The 20,331-nt window shown below is 50.9% G+C and overlaps 1 protein-coding gene across 2 annotated transcripts; it reads left to right on the top strand.

Moving 5' to 3' along the window:
* Positions 1–120: 120 nt before the first annotated feature.
* C1QTNF6 (C1q and TNF related 6) lies at positions 121–18,519 on the top strand. 2 transcript variants are annotated; one of them, XM_084505657.1, is made up of 4 exons: positions 121–197; positions 3,886–4,123; positions 5,238–5,683; positions 18,371–18,519. In XM_084505657.1, exons 2-4 carry the CDS (start codon positions 3,892–3,894, stop codon positions 18,386–18,388), a joined length of 696 nt encoding a protein of 231 aa, XP_084361783.1. In that variant the 5' UTR covers positions 121–197; positions 3,886–3,891; the 3' UTR covers positions 18,389–18,519. The 2 variants fall into 2 exon arrangements, with proteins under 2 accessions (XP_084361783.1, XP_084361782.1); XM_084505656.1 differs by lacking the exon at positions 18,371–18,519 and having other exon boundaries at positions 5,238–8,336.
* The last annotated feature ends 1,812 nt before the right edge of the window (positions 18,520–20,331 follow it).

The raw sequence follows: 20,331 nt of genomic DNA, 5'->3' as shown, positions 1-20,331 counted from the left end.
GGAGAGGACGGTAATTACATAAGAGCACTTGGCGAGCATCTGGCTGGAGTCAGCTGGGCCCCGCCAGCCCTCCCTCCCCTCTCCTTCCCTCCCTCCCTTCATCCCTCCCTCCCTCCCTCCCTCCCCAGCACTGCTAACCAGGAGCAGCTGAGGATAACACCAAACCCAGCACAGGACCCCTCCAGAGGGGTGCGGAGGTAAGAGCTCCTCTGCTTCCCCTTCCTGCTTTGCGCTGCTCTGGGAGAGTGGGGGGAGAGGGCTGGGGAAGGGGAAAAGCGCCCTGGTCCAGGAGAAGCAGCCAGGAAGGGGAAGGGAAGGGGCTGCTCCTCTGCCTCGTGGTGTGGACGGATGGACGGTGCCTTCGCAGCAGAGGGAAAGCTTGGGTTTTGCCACACGGGTGGGTTTGTGGTGGATTCCTGCCCGGGTAGCAGGGCAGGGGGTCCACGTGTGCGGGAGGAGCTGAGCTGCACACAGGGGGGTGGGAAGATTGGGGAGACACCAAGGGATTTCCTTCCTTCTGTACCTGGCAGACAGGGTTAATAGGATGCAGGGAGTCGCTGGGGGAGAGCCAGGCTTTATCCCCTCCGCTCTCCTTTGAGGGGAGGGCTTCAGGAGAAGGAAGGAAACGCAGGAGGAGGAAGCAGCTGCTTTTCAGCAGGGATTGCTGTTGTCCAATCTGGCCAGAGCTTCCCTGGGCTGCCTCCAAGGCAGTGTGCAACAAGGGAGAGGGAGGCTTGTTGAGCACGCAGGGTGCCTCCAGGCTTGGGTTACACTTGGAAGTGTGGCTGGCACGGGGACAGCGGATAGAGCTCTCGAAACCCGTCATATGAGCACGCAGCCATGCGAGCCAAGACCTCCTGTAAAAGTGGCTGCACTGGCAAAACGCTGCTGGTACAGCCCATTCCCTTCAGGGATCAGGGTGATATTTCTCTGGGGATGGTGTCTTGGCTGGCACAAGTTGCTGCCCAGCAGGGCAATGCCACCAGAGCAAGTCTTTGTCTGCTCCCGGCTCCCCGAGTGCCCTTGTTAGGCTTGGACAAGACGTGGGGTGCAAGGTCCTGCTCACCACCCACTGCTGCTCTTCCAGAGAGATGAGAAAAAGGCAAAAGCCCAGCCAGCGAGGTCCTCCACGGAGAATATTTGCTCGGTTGTGAGCAGCACCTCACGTGTGTGGATGGAGAGGCAGGAGGGAAATGAGGGCAACTGCTTTCGTGCTGCCTGTTCCCCTAAAAAGGTGGAGGAGGTCAGATACAAGGCAGAGAGCTGCAAGGAGAGGTAATGTCATGCTTGGGAATAAGACCTGGGAGAGTGAGGCACTGCAAGCTTTGATGAACAAGGAGGAAGACTGCCTTCAGTGTCAGAGTCTCCAAGTTTTCTTGCACATGAGAAAATGTGTTGGCTAGCAGCAGTAGTACTGCCAGCTGCGGAAATCCCCAGCAGCAGCGGGCAGAAAATACAACTCATCACACAGCGAGCTGCTCCCGTAAGCTGGCGAGGCTCTATCAGCAAGCAGCATCCCTCTGCCCCTTCCCCTCTCCCCAGCTCTCATTTTCCAGAGGGGGAAACCGAGGCACAGGCAGAGGTGGGAGGCTCGGTGCTGGGAGCTTGCAAGCACGGCAGTGAATTTCTCAGGCCTCCTGCGGCCGCGGCTGGAGGCATGCTGGCTCCGTGTTCATTGAGCTGCAGGCTGACAGGCAGCCCGAGAATATCTCCAGCCCTCCCAGCCCCCTCCCTCCCTTCCCCCCAGCTTGCAGCACATATTTTCCCAGACTTTTCCGCTTGCTTCTCCAGTGGTGCTGGGGTCCTGCCAAGCGCCAGCCACTCTCTGGGAAGCAGGGCCTCCCGTTCCCGAACCGAGCAACTGGGAGAAGGAAAACAAAAACATGAAAAAAAAAATAAAATAAAATAAAAATCCAAGCATGCTTAGGCATGCACAAAACCCTTTTCCACTCAGAAGCCTAGAAGTCTTCTCCAGCTTCCCTTGGAAACTGTGCAGTGCTGACTTGGCACTTCTGGCCCTATTGCTCACCCTCCCTTCTGCCTTCCAAGGATGCACATGTGCACCCGCACGGGGTGTAGGTTCCCAAATCCAGTTTTGCCACAGAACCCCTAAAATCTCCTTCCTCCCCCCAAACGGCCCTCACCCCAGCTCCCAGCGCAGCTCACCCCAAGGGCACAAGAGGATCAGCTCGGCACCAGGCTGGGGGCAAAGACCCTCACCAGGGTTTGCTGCAGAGCCTCAGGTTTGGCTGGTGGCAGCGGGGCTGAGCTTTGGGCCAGCACAGCTCTCCTGTGTGAACTTCTCTGCCCGGGACATGACCGGGGCTTGACACGCGCCCGAGCGCAAGGCTTGGGGCTCTGCCCGGGGAAGGAGGATGACCAGAGAGGGAAAAAGCCAGTGCCTCTCCCATTTGGCAGATAAACCTGCTGGAAATAGAGTGAGAGGCCACGGTGACACCCAGAAAGAAACAGTACAGGAGAGAGTGGAAGATGAAAGGGAAGTCTGGGGATGATGAGTGGGAGAGAGCATGGGCAGCCAGGTGAAGGGCTGGTTCATAGGGCAAGGGGCTAACCCAGGGGGCTGGCAGAGGGGGGATTCCTGCACCATCCCACCACAAGATGCTCAGGATGACACAGTGCCCTGCTGCCTTCCCACCCTTTCCATAAGGCGCAACGCATTCATTCTGCCTGCAACTCACTGACCAGGCTTGGCTCTTTGGAAGAAAAAAAAAAAAAAAAAAAAAAAGCAGAGAGAATTAAAAGCGAAAAGAAACCACCTAGGAAAGAGTTAAGAAGCACTGAAACCTCCTAAGCTGGTTTGCAATGGAGGGCGCCCAGAGCCAGGGAGGAGAAGGGAGGGAGAAGAGAGGGGGGGGAGCAGGTCCAAGCCTGGGCTGTGCACCCTGCCAGTGCTGAGCAGAGCCGCTGCCAAGCCGGCTCCTGGAGCCATGAGCCCTGGGGCCAGCGCTGTGCGGAGAAAAGGCAGCGAGCAAGGGGCTGGGGAGCACAGTGGGGAGCCCTCAGCCTCCAGGGTGAGTGGTGCTGGGGGGCAGAGGCTGGGAGAGGGGGTTTCTGAGCATGTTTGCATGTCTGTCTTTTGCACACTCGCTTCTCTGCAGGCTGCCTGCTCTGCTTTCTGCTGCCTTCCTCCTCTGCAGGGGAGCAGTAGCTCCTCTCTGGACCTGCTGCGAAGGCCTGCGGCTCTGAGGAGTCGGCCAGCCCTTTGGGCAAGGCGCTGGGCTTCAGCTCTCCTCCTGTGATGGAAAGGAAGCGGGGAGCTTGGTGGAGGGCCCTAGGAACACAAAGGGATGGGATTTGGTGGGGATGGGGTTTTGGTGGGGAAGGGAGGGGGCTGGGGTTTAGTTCCCAGCCCACCAGTGAAGGGGTCTCACTGCAGGGACACGTGGATCTGGCTCCAGCTGGGGCACTGGGTTATAACTCCTGTGAATGGCTGATACCTGGCGGCTGGAGGTCTGGAGAGCTTCTTCGCAGCCTTCCCCACAGATTCAGCACCCTACTAAGCCTTTTTCTGAAGGAGCTACGTGGTTTGCCATGTCTCCTTCCTCTATCCCTGCCTGCCTATTGAGTCTTTGAGTGGCTCCAGTGGTTTGCCTTGAGACAGGCTTTGAGGGTGAAACCTTCTTCCACTCTCCATCGGTCTGGGTTGAAAGGCGTGGGGCATCCTCTTGGGCCATGTGGTTGCGACCCAGATTGCAGCCTTGAACCTCCAGGGACATCAAGCATGTAACACCCTCCACGAGACAGTGCCTGTTTGTCCTTCCACTGGCCCCAGCCACCAATATCACCTTCCTGGTGATATCTGCTCCATCCCCCGTGTCCTCCCTTTCTTATGCCTCACTCCAGCCCTTCCTCATGTCTTCCCAGGTCACCATGGACATAATTTACCTGCGCACACCCCTGGCCTTCCTTCTCCTCCCTCTTGTTGTCCTTGGGGCGCCCACTGATGAACCCAGCCTCACAGAACCTGCCCCTGGTGCTTGCAGGCGCTGCTGTGACCCCCTGGACTCTTCCACGGATGCCTCCCCTCACCCTCACAGCCACCGCCACCTGCCCTACCCAATGCCAGAGGTGCGTCCCTATATCAACATCACCATACTGAAGGGTAAGTGCCCATCTTGGTCCCCGGGGTGCCAAGGCCTGCGTGGGGCCAGCTTGTTCCACCCTGCTGTGGCTGGCTTGGCTAGGGGTAAAAGATTTAGAAAAGATTTAGATGTTTTAGATCAGCTCCACCCTCCAGAGCCTTTGCTGTGGGCAAAAGCCTGTTCCCAGCTGGATCCTGCTCCGGTCATTGTTGCTCTGCGGTTCCCCTGGACAGGCTGGGCAGATGTTCTCCCTTCCCTGCCCAGCCTGGAAATAGCTGCAGCCCATCAAAGCTCACAAGAGCGTCCAGGGGCAGATAAAGGCTTGGATTAGAGTGGGGTGTTGCAGCGAAATCTGTGCACCAGCAATTTTGCAAAACCGCATGGAGGAGGGACAGGAGAAAGGGAACAAGGCACAAATTTAGGATGCTGGCACTTTTGGTGGAGGCTGCTCTGACCTCTGTCTTCTCTTTACACACAAAGTAAGTTCTGGTGCCATTCTCTCTACGTATTAATGCCTGCCCAAGCTTGTGACAGGCCATGCATGAACCCCATTACACAGGATGCCCAGATGTTGCTAGTATCCTCGCAGTACCAGTCCTCTAAACTTTACTGTGCCACCCACCAAGATCAGCTTGGATCTTTTCCTTCTAGTCCCACTTCTTGCCCCTCTCTAGTCATACTCTCTGACACATCAATTTATTCTCCTTGTCCAGCCTGCAGCAAAAACAGTGTTCACACTACACAGATAACTGGGTCCTGGGAGATGTGTGTAGGAGGGGCAGTGACTGTCGCATGGGTAAAAGAGTGTGGAGGATGAAGATGAGGTGAAGAGCCCCAGCAGTACTTTGAGCTGTTGTGCTCCATCTTGGGCTGGAGACTCCTAGGGACAGATCCTAATGCCTCCAGCAAGGCCGTATCAGGTGGTTAGTAAGAAAAGAGACCCCAGTCACACCCACAGCTCTGCTGGCTCATTTTCCATAAAGCACAATGATACGGTGACCCTCAGGAGCATTCCTTCTTCTGGCATTGCCCCATCCTTCAGCAGTCCTGTTTCCTCATTGTTTTTTCTCACCGCCACTTCCACCTCTCCCTCTGGTATCACACAGGGGTTGTGTTCTCTGCTTCCTCTTGTAGGAGAGAAAGGAGACCGGGGAGAGCCTGGGATGCCAGGGAAATGGGGCAAAGAAGGGCCCCGAGGAGAGCGAGGTGCCCAGGGCCAGAAAGGCAGCAAAGGACAGATGGGCACAGCAGGGGACTCCTGCAAGCACCAGTACGCTGCGTTCTCCGTTGGTCGCAAGAAAGCCCTGCACAGCAGCGAGGGCTTCCAGGTCTTGATCTTTGACACTGTCTTCGTCAACCTCTACAGCCACTTTGACATGTTCAACGGCAAGTTCTACTGCTCTGTAGCTGGCCTGTACTATTTCAGCCTCAACGTCCACACCTGGAACTTCAAGGAGACCTACATGCACATCATGCACAATGAAGAAGAGGCAGTCATCTTGTATGCCCAACCCAGTGACCGCAGCATCATGCAGAGCCAGAGCCTCATGCTGGAGCTTCAGGAAAACGATGAGGTCTGGGTGAGGCTCTACAAGCGGGAGCGGGAGAATGCCATTTACAGTGACGATGTCGATGTCTACATCACCTTCAATGGGTACCTGGTCAAGCCCAGCCTTGACTAATTGCCTCTCCTCCTTCCCAAGGCCTCTCCGGCCTTCTTCTTCTTCCTCTCTCTCTCTTTACTGCCCGCAACCACTGCAAATCACTTGGAAATGGGCCTGTCAAGTCTCAGGCATCGAGTGTGAAACTTGCCACACTGTCTCCCACCTCACGCTCTCTCGCAGCCAGGCCTGTATCTGTGCATTTAGAGCATGACACTACCATCTCTCACCCCTCACCTTATGACCCCAGCTTAAGTTATTGGCTTGTTCTAAATCTGCCAGTGGGATGTGGCTGGCATTTAGGGTCCTAGAGTTAAAGCTAGGATGGTGCTCCTGGGAACGTGTCCCTCCTTGGGGCTTCCTACCCAAAAAAAAAAACTCCTGTAGAAAGGGCTATAAAGTTCCCACTGCCCAGGTGCACCCTGGCTTCTCTCTGTCCTGACTAGACATGCCAGTTCTGCAGCCTGAAACATGGCCCTAATGTCAGTGCTCACACCTGTAGTGTGTTGAGTAGATTGGGGTCTGCTGGTCTCCTGTAGCACAAGGAAGATATAGGAGTGGTGAGAGAAGATACTGTCTTTCCAAAAAGAAGTCTGTTGGCCTTCCAAAGTATGTCATTGACTTTCTGTAGACGCAGTTTTGGGTCACAGAGCCCTCAGGTTATGGCCCTAGCCTCAGGGCCCTGTGGCCCTTCCCCCATGTAGGCTGGCTGTAAAATGGTGGCCTGGTGGGACAGTCCTCTGCTGTGTCAGCCTTGCTCTTTGAAGAGACAGGGGCCAGACACATCCAGATGCTTCAGAGTCATCTGCCATTGAATCAGGAGAGCCCACAACTCTGTTCCCACTGGGGATCACAAGCACAGAATGAGAGAGAGAGAGAGCCCTCCCAAAACTCCCTCTCAAACCCCTGCTTGGTCTCAGTTCTCCAGCTCTGGGAAGCCAAGCCCAGTCCAGACGGGGTTTTCCCTTCCCAGGTGCAGACTGAGCCCGATTCTGCTCACTTCTGCAGCAGGGGTGCTCCCTTGGCCCTGGCTCCTGCATGTCATTATGTCAGTCCTCCTGAAGGTGGTTCTCTCACATTAGGCGTTGAGGGACTGCCGTTTCAGGGCCTGAGCTGCAGGCTGCAAGACCAACTGCAGTTAAACCATGGTTCCAAACCTGGGTGGGTTGGGACCTCTTTGCCTCTCTGTTGGAAAAGAACTAGAGGCAAAGCAGCGGCGTGAAAGGAGGCGAGACTTCAGCAGCTCATCCCAGTATTAAAAGCCTCCCTGCCACATGTTCTGTGCCCTTTTCTGGCAATCTCATTAGAGCAACTGAGAAAAACATGTGGCTAAAACAAACCCTCACTTGTCAGGTTGGAGCTGTTGCAGTGGGAAAGGATGCCAGCAGTAGGATTTTCTACTACCATTTGTTCTGGCCTCACTCACATCCCGCTGGGGGTGTGATGTTTTTTTTTGGCGGGGGGAGATTGGGTGACGCTGACTCAGCACTTTGGGAAAATCACTTCCATGAGTTTTGATGCTGCCACAAATAGCAGTGCCAAGAGTTGTCTTTTTATTATTATTATTATTTTTTTAGTCTCAGGACAGGACAAGCAGGAGGAATTGTATTTCTCCTCTGCCCATTGCTGATAATGAAGTCTTCTGACTTACGCTTCCATGGCCTTATGGTTAGCCATGGTCTCAGCCTATGGCACCTGTGACTACCAGAGCTCTCCGTTAGGAGATACAAAACAAATTATTATATTAGGACTCAGTCAGGTACACTCAGCCCAGGATGGCAAAGGTACAGGGTCACAGGCTAAATATTAAAAATTAACTTGAGAGAATTGCAGGACATTTTCTCTCTTGCCCTGCTTACTCTACCCTCCCTGCTTTGCTAGGGAAGCTGTGCAGACTGGAATGAGTTTTAGGCACTTTCTGCCCCTGATCCTCCCCACTGCTGTCACTGAGGCAATGTGTATAAAAATGTGGTTTCACTGAGGCAAAGCCAGGTCTTTCCCAGGGAACCACGTGATGACAGGATCATGGGAACGGAAGGAAACCGAGTTTCTTCCTTTCCCTTAGCAGGTCAGTGTGTGAAACTGCTCAGAGACAGGATTCCAGGCAGTGGCGAGGAAGCAACATGCTGGAGGTGATGCTCAGGACTGAATCCCTTTCTCTCTTCCTAAGCCACAGGCTGCAAGCCCAGATATTGTGTATTTAGTGTCCCATGTCTCCCTGAAGAGAAGCCTCTCTAACACTCAATATCTCCAGAAACAAGCTTCTTTCTTCCTCCTTTTCTGTATTTTTTTGTTTGTTTTTGTTTTTTATTTACAGTGATAGGTCTCACGTGCTACCCATGAGCATCCAGATGGTGCCTATAATGCATGTGGTAGAGGAGGGCAGGGGGACCAAAGGGTATGTTTTAACAGGCTTCTTGGTGCTAAACAAGATGGCAATCCCTTGGTGCTAAATCAGATTTCAGGAGTCTTGGGTGCTTTCTGGAAGGTGTAGTAGGCTGAGTTGTAATGTACTGTGGAATTAATGGTGCTTTATGTTACAAAAACAAACTCCAAGAACTTTTTTTTTTTGTGCGTGTATATATATATATATAAATATATATATAAATTCTGTGGTATTAAACTTTTTTCCCTGGTTGTTTTGCACTTAGACCTATTTTTCCTTCCCAGCCTGTTCCTTCTAGCTCTGTGTACGGCTGAATAGTGCAATGAAAAAGATAATAACCTGTAACAAACAGGTACAACCACTAACTCAGCTCTGAAACTTCCCTTGGAAATCCACAGCAATCCCTATCTGTTTACTTAAAGACTTTTGCTACATTGATACTTTCAATTATGACACCTCTCTTCCCTCTCCTGGTAAACTTTTAAGCAAATTCAGGGAAGAATGCTTTGGAAGTTACCAAAAAAAAAAAAAGAAGGCAGCACAAAGTCAGATTGATCTTCAAGTACTTAACCAATTCTGTCGAGGAAGGCTGGGCTAAGGCCAGACTTCTCCTTAGGGGGATCAGGTCCTTTAGATTGTGAAATTTTTGGCAAATCCTTCTATCAAGTACTTAGTAAGCATAAGTGAGTTTTCCCTGTGGTGTTTCTGTTTTCTATGCCAAGAGGTAAAAGCCAGGAAGTGCAGACACGAGGGACATTAAATTGTTGCCTAGGCACTTGTGCTTGCTAAAAACAGGGCAGAGGTAGTTCCAGATTCAAGCTGTGTACATGTTTTGGAAGACCTGGGTGAGACGGCAAGGGCTTGAGGTTCATGTCAGGAATGCAAAGACAAGTGACAATTACACATAAACTTGGGGAAAATGGTGAGCATTGAGGGTCGGTGGGAGTGAAGACTTCAAGGCCTGAGTGGAAGATCTGTGAGGGTTAGAGTCCCAAGAGCAGGGAGGATGCTTATTGGAGGTCTCCATGCAGGTGGAAGAGGTAAGTGGGGTTTTGTTCAGGGTCCTTGGGGTTTGGACTAAGGGGATGAGCACTTGTAATGAGGTGGAGGAATGGACAAGAAAACAAAAGCAGATGCCCATATAGGACCTTTTGTTTTGAGTCTCATTCATCTTCGAATAGCTTCTCCTGTGGTTTGACATGTACCAGACGGTTCATTTGGCAAGGGGTGGAAAACATAACCATGTGCATCCTTACAGGCCTCTTTAGCCCTCTGTCAGGCCCAGAGCTAGGGCTATATATATCTTAGTAAATGCGGTGATCTGTTCTATCTGAGACCAGCCCTCTTCAGGTTTTTTATTTGCTTCTGAGGAAGCAGTTAGAAATATGTCCTCAGGAAGTTCCGGGGCTGTATTTGTGCATGTTTCTGGCCCCTTGAGGTGAGATGCTGGTAGATTGGAGGTGCCTCTGTCACACTTACGAAAGCTGAGGAGTGAAGGAGGAGGGAGGAGCGGAAATGTGTAGCCGTACCTTCTAGAAACGTTTTCTATGGTTTGGTCCTTCAGCCTGTCCACTTGGAGAGGAACGTGCTACCTGATGCCTAGTCTGTTCGGCCCACTCCCTTGGGGCTAAGATGCATGCATCACTGGCAGGGACTTCAGCCAGTGCCACCCATAGCACCATAGATGTCTGGGTGGGGAGCTACCATGGGTGAGGCTCAGCTCAGGCAATGTGGACCCTGCAGTGCTGTTAAACGAAGAGCCCTAGAGCTGGAGACAGCTCTGCTGCCCGGTCAATGTGTACAGCTCACCGTGGAGACCTCCAGTCACCTCATTCACCCCATCACGTGTTTTCTCAAGTTCCTTCAAGGTACGGAATTGAATGATAGACTCTCAGAATTGCTTGGGTTGGAAGGGAACCTGATCACTTTCCCTGATCAGGTTCGACCAGGTTGCTCCAAGTCCCATACATCCTGGCCTTGAACACTTCCAGGAAGGAGGCATGCACGGCTTCTCTGGACAGCCTGCTCCAGTGCCTCACCACCCTCATGGTAAAGAGCGTCTTCCATATATCAAACTTGAGGTGAGGGCTCATGTGAACCTCATGAAGGTATCTGCCAACGGATTGGCCCTTTAAACTGGTTTCCTGCGGGTTTGTGGTCTTGCAGGTACGAAGGGGGAGGGAGGGAGAGAAGGTAAAGTGCAGGAGATAGTGCTATCTCTGGGAGAGGAAGTGTGTGTCAGCGCCAGCTTAGGAGAAACTGGAGGCCCTGTGAGAGTTCCGTGCCCTGTGATAGCTGTGGGAAAGGAGAAGCAGGGCAAGAAAAGGGGTATGAAAGGCTGGGAGGGTGGAATAGGGTTTGTACCGGGGTGGGAGGACAAGAAGGAGACCTTCAGCTTTGCAGCAGGTGCTCACACGGACACAAGTGTGCGTGCCTGCACCCAAAGCACCATGGAGCAGCCATGGAGGAGGTCTCAGGCAGCCCCTCGAGCTTCACCTCAGCTTCCAACCACATGCAGGACCTGCCCCACTTCAGGGCTTTCTCCTCCATTCAGAAGGCTGGGTAACGTGGCAGGTTCCCCCTCCGCTCCAGCCTCCCGAAGCCCCCAGACAACCTGCTTCGTTTGCACCTCAGCCGTGTGGGTGGATTTTCCATGGTGGTAAAATAGGCATCTGCTGGGCCTGGCTAGGCTTCAGAGGCCATCTCGGCGCTGCGCTCTGCTGTCACACCCACACACGTCTACACGCGCACACACCAGCCCCACATGGACATCTCTCGCCTTCCTGCCAGCGGAAACCGTTGCCCTTTGCACGCCTGGCTCGCTCTGAAGATGTTATCAGGAGGTGGGTACGGGGGGCCGAGGTGCCAGGCCTCTTCTGTACAAGCGCAGCTCCTTCGCTTGATGACTTGCCTTCCCCCGCTCTCCCTCTGTGATCTCTCTCCCACAGTTATACCACGGTGAGTGGCAGGCAGAAGGTCCCAGTCAAAGGCTTCTGACAGCTTCTCAACCCACAAACCAGTCCCGTCTCTTGAGCTTGCATTAGTTAACTCACAAATGGCCAGGAAATTATTGCAGAAGAAGCTCATACTTTTCCAAGCCTGTTGGCAATGGCTAAGAATGGCCCTTGGGTCTGAGAATTTAAGGAGCAGAGGGCTCCCCATCTGCCCTGCAAGGCTGGAAATCCAGCCCCGGGTGAGCAGGAGGTAGGGCTTGATTCGCACTAACCTACTTGCACCCATGCCTTCGAGCAGTGATGCTTATCTGCATCAACCTCAAATCTGTTAATGTGCCTCAACCACCAGGGAGCCCAAAACAATGCAAATTGCAGCTCACCTCTGAGGTGTTAGAAGTGACCAAGCCCCACTGGTTGCCACTGGGGACAGCTGCAGTGCTTCAAAGAACACAAGGGAAGGGAGTGCCCAGCAAAAGGAGGGAGGACAACGGGTCTCCTGACCCACTGCCACCCATCCTGCAGGCATCATTTTCACTGACCTGGTCCCCTGCTCTGAAGTTCTGGCCACACACCAGGTGTTTAACAGAGCAGTGTCCTACTGCAAGACTTGGGCAAAGCATCCCAGAAGGAACAGGATGAGAACTTTCTGTTGTTCTGCCCTTTTCCACCTTCCTTTACACATGATCTAACACGGTGATGGGAGGACAAAGAGAAAGAAAATGAGTCATTGGACATACGTAGAAAAATGGGTGCGTGCTTCGTGGGGTGCCTGATGCTCACTGCATTCTCCTGCTGGCCCCACACATGCTTTTATGGGCTCACGGCATTCTCCCATACACACATTTTGTTTTCCACGTGTCCTTGATCCTTCCCCTGAAGTAATGGAATGGAGCAGATCACTAGAAAGGGCTCCCAGGTAACACAGCTCTGTTCCTCCAGCAATTCAGCACATCCTTTGAGACAAGGACCCACAAGATTACCATTCCACACACAGTCCAAAACTCCTCCCAAACCCTTGCTTCACCCCGACTCCCACTTCTCTCCATCTGCTGTGTCGGAGGTGTTGTTTGACTCTTTAGAACATTTATGCAGACTTTGCAGTTGCACCAAGCTTTCAAGGTTATTCCCCTTTTTTCTTTCTTTCTTTCTTTTTTTCTTTCTTTTTTTTTTTTTTTTTCTTTTTTTTCTTTCCAGAATTTCGATTTGTTCATACTTCAGTCTGAAGCACTCCCCTGACCCCAGGACAGGTTTACTCCTCCCCCCCTCTCCGTAAGGTTGCCAGCTGCAGAGGGATAACTGCTGTGCCTTCATTGCAAAGGCTGCACCAGGCAGGGACAGCGGTGTGCTGGGTCAGCACACAGTCTTGACCTGGAGAGTGGCAACATGAACTCTGTGGAAATGCAGAGATGATCACTGCAAAGCCCTCTGTTTGCTGCAGTGTTTGTTGTTTTTTTTTTTTTTTTTTCCACTTTCCTCCCCTCTTTAAGCTCCTGTGCCTGCTCTAATCACCACTGCAAAGAGCTGTGCAGAGAGATTTCTGAGCGCAAAGTGCAGGGGAAGCGGTGGGAGGGTCAGGTGAGGACTGAGAAGGGCAAGAGGAAAAGGTCAGTGACGCAAGCCCAGAGCGATGGCTGTCCCTCAGCTGAGCTGCTCTGCTGTTTGTCCGTGGTGCGCTATTTCTTCTCGGCAACAATTCACACATCTGGGGACCACAGCTCCTTCCACCGCCCACGCTCTTCCTCCCCCCTCACGGGGGCCGAGCAGGGGAGGGGGGGAAGGAGGGAGAGAGCTGCTGCACCAGGCTGCCGGCATCGTTTCCAAGACGGAAGGGGGAAAAAAAACCTCAGAGCGGTCCTTTTTGACCACCAGCTTCCCTCTGGGCATAGAGGATGTCTGATAAAGGAACCTGCACCTTGCAAAGGGGAGCAAGAGAAAGAAAGAGGGGATCCTTTCTGTTGGGGTGCAAGGGAGGGAGGTCAGCAGTGAGGAAATGCACTAACACCCTTCTCCTTCAAATGCAGAAGCAATGGTGCAAGTTTCCCTTGGAATTAAGGTGTCAACCGTGGACACATGAGTAAGGGATGGGACTCTGGTGCCTGTGGACACACGTTGTCCTTGGGCTGTTTCCAGGGTAAGCATTCGAGTGGAGCCAAGAGCTTGGCCCTCTCCGTGTTTCCCACCTTAGCTGCAGCTGTGTACGTGCATTTGTGTGTGTGAATGTGTGCACAGGTGCAGACAGAGGGCATTCCCCCCGAGACCTTCTCCACAGCCCGCTCCCAACTGTGTGGCTCAGCACCCTGACAAAAACAGCCCTCCTAGCCCAGTGCGGGCTGCGAGGGCTGTAATTGCTCTCTCGAGCTGCAGGGAGAGGAAGAATGAAACTACAAACTGCTGCAGTGCTCTGGGCCCTTTTCTGCTTCTTTTGCACAAGGTGCTGGAGCAATGCTCAAAAAGGCCTTTTCCAAAAGAGGAGGAAAGTGACATTCTGGTCTTGCCTTTCTTTCAAGGGACCAAGCCCCAGTTCCCCTGAGGCCTCTATATCCCATTTCCAAATACAGGTGCAGTCAGTGGGATTAATGTGATGACAAGTGGCTCGGGCTTCATGTTTATAGCACTGAATCTGAAGTTTCACACAGAAAGTGCTCTGTGTCACATCTCTCAAGGAACAATTCCAGGCTCCTCAGAAGCCCCAGTGGAAAAAAAAAATAGCCATTTCCACACTGCTTGGCTTTTCTCCAAGTGGTGGTCCCGAAGTGTTCACCAGGATTAGGTTAGCAGTTTTAGTAACCAGACCTTCCTACTCCAGGTCCTTGAGCTAGAAAATGGACTCCATACCCTAAATGTGTGCCTCCATATCCTAAAGCCTTGTCTAGCTGCAGAGTTGCTCTGTTACAGATAGTCCATCCCAGAGGAGGAATCCCTGGGAGGAAAAGTCTTCAGAGAACCAGGGCCAGAGCTAAAACCATGACAGAGGTGGGGTCTCATGAGGGACGAGGAGCTCTTTGTGTTGACCTATTCCACAAAGCAGAACATCCCTAGGGGGAGTGAAGTGCCCTCAAGTCCTTGGGTCAGCTCATGGACATGGATTTCACCTTCCCATTTTATTCTTTCCATTCAGGGACACTGGCTGTGGCAGTTGCCTTTCTTATCACATCTTTTGCCTCCTGAGGTAGAGAATAATGAGGAGAGCGCTCTGGAGCAAAGAAGGTGGAGGAGCAAAATAGGGGTCTGAACTTGGTAAGCCACAGAGCAGGGGGAAAAATGTCTCTCCTGATAAAGCCCAGGGGAGAGACAGGAATGCAATTCAATGTGCAGAACAGTAAGGAGACAAGAAGCTGCCAACAAACAAGTAATTTCTGTTCAGGTGTTTTAATAACATGAAAAATAGTAATTGCCATAGTCACAAGTCAGCAACCTCCAGAAGGGCTTAAAGAGGGGGGGTGAGAGTGTTGGCCTTTGGATGAGTATGACATCATCAAGCATATTTTAAAACAAAATTCAACAATCTAATAAATCCCTTTCCAACAACTGCTCAGATAGAGATGAAGAAAACAAAGAAGCAAGGAGAGCTCTGAGCAGAATGAAGCAGAATGGAGGTGGTTATTGTAATGAATTTTACTATGGAGGAGGAAGTGGAATGTGATTAAATTGAGAGGAGGCCTTGCTAATCAGAGCACCTGAGGGTTTATTCCCTAGAATCTCCTTGCAGTGTCATGTCTTAACTTCAAACAATTTTGACTGTACAATAAATTTCTGAATTCTTCTCAGTGTATTAGGTCTGGAAGATATCATTGCTTAAATAGAGAGAGGTATAACACCTTGACAAGCTGCAAAATAAAGCAGGGCTTTATATTTCCAAGACTGCCCAGGTAACAAGGTAATAATCTTACCCAAGGACAAGAGCAGTCCCTAGTGCTGAATAGTAAACTGGCTAAGGTAGTACTTGTTGATAATCTTGCTTGGGTATAGATTTGGTATTAGGCTGGTTTCTGAATCCAGTGCTACCTTCATAGATCATATAACTTGCACAGATATCCTCTCTTCAATACTGGTCTGTGAGCAAGTTCACAAGGTGCTCTGGCCATGTGTTCTCCGCTTTCAATGCAAGGGGAACCTTCAAGGACTCACACAGGCACATTTTACTACTAGAAGCTAACAATGTCCCTGCAAACCTGGTCAGTGGACACCTGTTTGTGATGCAGGACCTTGTCCTTGCTCTGAGACTCTCAGTTCTTGAAGAAGATGGGAAAATGTCCCTCACATTTCTTTTTCTGATGTGGAAATTGAGACTCAGACAGGATGTGAGAACCGTGTAAATACGTCGGTAATCCCACGGGTATGTCACCTTCCTTCCAGCTTGCGCTGATGAGCTTTCTATCACAGATGTGTCAGTCTAAGAGCATCTGCACATGCAGATACCACAGTTCAGCTACCACTTGTCACACCGCTCTGCTCCAAACACGTGCTCTATTTCCCACACTAAGTCCTTATGCTCAGAAAAGGGCGTAGATACAGGCGTTCTTTCAGGTTCCTCAGCCCAAGAGTACTGAGAGACATGGAGTGCCAGGCCCAGGGTGAGAACCCAGGTCTTAAGTGTGTGTCTCTCTAGGGAGTGACTGTGTGTCCGAGTTGCCTTTGTGGCACCACAGGCAATGGCTCTGCAAATGTGACAGCTAAGCCTGCTCCACACGCACCCATCAGGGAGGCAGGCACACACACCTAAAAGCTCTCTTTGGTCTGCCGCTTGGGTTCCAACCCTTCAGACCAAGGTCCTGACACTGCCTAGCTCCACACCAACCTAGCAAGGAGTCAGGGCTCAGCTCCTGACTGAGAGCATCTCATGATTGCCCTATGTTCACGTTCATGAGTTTGAAGACGTGTGTTGACAGCCAGGCAAGCTAGGAGTGAAAGTGCTTGAAAGTAACATGCTTCCCCTCCCACCCTTGTTTCTCCACCTCTCTGGGCCTGTGACCATCACTGACAGGGAGGGAAAGTGAACACCTCCTCCATCCTCTCCCACCTACAGCCCCAGACTTGTCATGGGTCAGCACTCCTGCAAATATCTCGTCTTCCTACTACTTTTATCTATGTTCTTACACAGCCTGCAGGGCACGAAAATCCCTGCTCCTGAACATTTTGTTCATCTCTGTATATATTTGATGTCTTCTGCTTTTATCAGGCAGATTTATCAGGTTACTCTCTGTGGGACAGAAGTTGGAAGGGGAAGAAACACTGGAATATTGTCTGCTGTGTAGGTGGCCTTAACACTTTCTGGCCAGCACGGTGACCCCGTTGTGGACTGTGATCCCAAAACTTAAATTCTGTTGCTTAAGTGCCTCTCCTCTTTAACACAGTTACAGAGATTAACCTGAGGGCAGCATTTAGCCTATAGCAACAGCATCCCTAGGGATGCTGGAGAAGGAGGAACAAAAAGAGCTCGATGCTTTAATGTCAGCCCAAAGTTGCCATTTTGATACAAAGCAAAGCCTCTTATAGACTGGTAATGTGAAAAAATTCAATAAAGAGATCGCTGATACAATAAACAGCAGTTCCCCGCAGAGCCATTTTAACAGACGTTTTTCGGAGTAGAACCACAATTTAAGGGGAAGATAACGGCAGATGTAATACAATGTTGTAGTTTTGAGAAGCACATGTATATGTATGGCAGGAAATTCAAAGTAAAGGTTATAGTTAAAAGAACATTATTTGGAAAGTACCAAAAATAACCTTAAAAGCGTCTAGAGATGTTCATAATGTATCCTGGCAGAAAGCAAACTTTGGCAGCCATCAGGGCCATCTCTGCCCTCATCTCCTCACCTCCTGCTGGCTCTCAACCCTTCCCACTGCTCAACTCCAGAGGGCCACGGGGACAGGACACTGAGATGGGTCTCCTGAGCCCTCCACTGAGCTCATCCCTGGTGAGTCGGATGGTTTGTAAACCACAGGCAAGGCATCCCAGTTAGCCTGGGACTCCAGCCCCAGCAGAGAGTTGGCAAAGGGAAGGGATTTGTTTAACCTGAACGCAGCTAATGAGTTGATAAATCATGGGATAATTCAATGCCACAACATACTTTTGCCCTTCACAGTTCTTCACTCTGTCTGTACTTAGTGAAAGTGTTCCCCTGTTCACCTTTGCCATCCTGAAGAGACTCTCAGTGGACATGCAACTGAAAATGAGAAGTTTCAGCAGCACCACTCTGCTCTAATGAAAGCAAGAGGGAAGGAAAAAGATCAGCCTGCCCCAGCCTTGAGGGCTAAAAAAAAAAAAATTTACATTACTTCTGACACACTGATCTAACCCAAACAACACCTTTAACCAAACCTCCAACTCCGCACTTTTACCTGCCACTTTAACACTGCGCAGTAGAGTTCACGGGTGAGTTTGCATGCCTCAGTCACCATTATGAGGACAGGAAGGTAATCACAAGAACACCTCGCATGTGTCGCTGACAATGTGGTTTTGCTTGGCTTTTTAACTTAAAAATGGTACCATTCCTGACAATGTCGATGTAAAGGAGATAAAAAGTGCCAAGTTCTCAGTTGCACAATGTCCTGGGCAGTCAAGTCTAAAAAACAGTGTTTTAAAAGCAAGTGTTTTTATGTTTATTAGATGGGGTCTGGATACATATGTGTTACCTTACCCATATGCGAAACCCTGTCTTACTCTACGTAGTTGTTGCTTTAGTATATTCTCAGTGTGTTTCTGACAGAAATTGAACATACTAAAGGCAGTCTGTGTGTTTATGCATGGGTGTTTGACTGTCTGTTAGCTGATCTGTCAGACCATTCCTCCTTCCCCCACAATTTTGAAAAAAATCAATCAATTCCAGTTGCACTTGTCAAAGAGGTATATCCCCTACTGCCGTTAAGAAAAGCTGGCTGGATAGAGGAGAGCTGGCTCTCTTGTATATTGCTCATTGAGAAAGTCTTCAGTGTGTCATTAGTCCTTACTAGATACCCCCAAAATCTGACTAAGAATTGATTGCAGAGATCCAGATTTAGAAAAACATAGCCTTCGATGATTTGGCTGACCAGATCCATACTTGTTTTCACATGTAGCATCTGCCCATCTTCACTACTGACCTGGCACAAGTTAAATTTTACTATTCCACTATTTCAGGTACCATAGTGCACAAACAGCCTCATCTGATTCTTAAACATTAAAATGGGGGAGGAAGAGGCAGGGGGTGGGGGGAGAAGATCGGTGGGATTTTCTTTTCTTGATTAGCTGAGCAATAAAGGGGTGCTTTGTGCTTTCTTTCCCAGAGAGATCACTTATCTTAAGGAAGGTGCAGATTTCTCCATCTGAAGGACAAACGGGAAAAATGATGGTTAATACAAATACTGCATTGCAGCTGCAGAGCTGGCGATACCAAGAAGTTACTCACAGAGCACTTCATTGCTTCATCGGACAATTTCTGCACCAGAGGAAGTTGTGCTCATTTTAAGAGTTCCTGGGAACTGCAGCCTGTGGCCTGGTGATACACCCCAGGAGCTTCTTGTACCAGGATTGGTGTAGAAAAGCCCTTGAAGCCAGGAAACAGTTTCAGGATAAGCCAAGAGCAGGTGCCACACACAAAGTTATAATGCAGTGCTCCTATCAGTGCTCCTACTACTACTATCAACAGAGCCTGTCCTGTCTCCCACTTTCAGCCCAAGCCCCACACACAGACCTCTGCAACAAGTCCCCTTCACCCAACCTTCACAGCTCCCACCAAGAATATATCCATGCCCACAGGGCCCAACAGCTGTCTCCAACACCCTGAGGACATGCAGGGCCATAGGCCATTTCTCTGGGACTGGCAAATATGATCTAAACAGGTGCTGGCAGAAATGCTAAGAGAAGCTCAAGGCCTCAAGACCTCGAGACCCATTTCTTGGCCCTTCTTCAACTCATGGGCCATTACAGCTCCACCCTGGTGGGAACTTCCAAGGTGCAACTGGTACATTGTGATGACCAGGGCAGGTGAACGTACAGCTCATCTTCACCCTTGCTCCTGTTCGACAGGGGCTGGCTGGTCAGATTCCCCATGTTTCCCTCACAGAGGGTGGCCATAACTTGCCGGCCTTCAGATAGCTAGCAAGAACATCCATACAATGCCTCTGAGACTCCTAAACCATGCCAACCATGGTGAGGGGAAAGGTGTTGTGCTCCAGGCCTCTGCCTTTCTAAGTGAGTGCTTGATGCTGGGCTGGAACCTGAACTGCAAGGCTCTGCAAGGAATGGCCTTGACCAGCATTGCACCCTCCTTCAGAGTGGCTCCACACATGGTTTCAAATCACTGTTTTTCTTCGACACCCTCTCTTTTTGAGGTCTGATATCTTCTGAAATCCACTTTCTGGTTTGGACTGCCTGTGACTAAAAGCTCATCCTCCTCCCACACCCTTTTTCCACCACATGAAACCAAGATCCCCTAGCTGTTACAGGAGGCCCCATCCTCTTGCTCTTACAGTCCTCAAAAAGAAACAGCCTGGGGGCTGACATTAGCCCCTTGCAGCTTTTGGTCAACAAGACCTGCTACTGGACCTGAACTTTGGCCTTGAGCTGCTTGCTGTAGGAGAGAAAGGTGAGCAGTACGGAGCATGGTGACCACAATATATAAAAAAGGAGATTCGCCTCTTCCTGCCCCACACCAGTGGCCATCTTTGTACAGCCCAGACCAAACAGGAAATGCAATGTGCTGCTTTTCAGAGCTTTTTGTGTGTATGGAAAAAGAGAGGTGTGTGGGGAGATATGTGTGTGTGCACGCCTGCTTGTGAAATAGGCAACCAGCAGGCTGGGGACTTGAATTTGTGTGTGGGGGTTGCCTGGGGAGGGGAGGGCAAAGGGTGTGGGGGAAGATGCTTGTTGTGAAAGGATCTTCTAATATCAAATGTTACATGGAGAACTGTGAGGAATTGTGTCTGTGAAGGTGAGGGCACACTGACCCTCAGAAGAAGGTGGACATATTTTTTGCACCTTTTCTGGCCTGCTGAACAGACAAACCACGTAAAGCAGGTACTGCAGCTGCTGCAGGGCCGCGCTGCCTGGCCGAACTAGCCGAGATGGTCAGGTCAGAGGGAAGGCTTCTTTCTTCTGTGGGGTGAGCACGGTGTTTGGCCGGGTAAGCACGCTGCGGGACAGCTGTCCCTGTGGTGTCACACCATCTGCAAGTGTGAGGGCTGTGCCTCCAGCTTGCTCAGCCGCAGCGCTGGCCTCTTTCCACTCAAGCTCTGACCCAGGATGG

The sequence above is a fragment of the Aythya ferina genome (genome assembly GCF_964211825.1).
Source record: "Aythya ferina genome assembly, chromosome: 1".
NCBI classification, from domain to species: domain Eukaryota; kingdom Metazoa; phylum Chordata; class Aves; order Anseriformes; family Anatidae; genus Aythya; species Aythya ferina.
The sequence above is the reverse complement of the archived record's forward strand: the minus strand, read 5'-3'. Positions and strand labels throughout refer to the sequence as shown.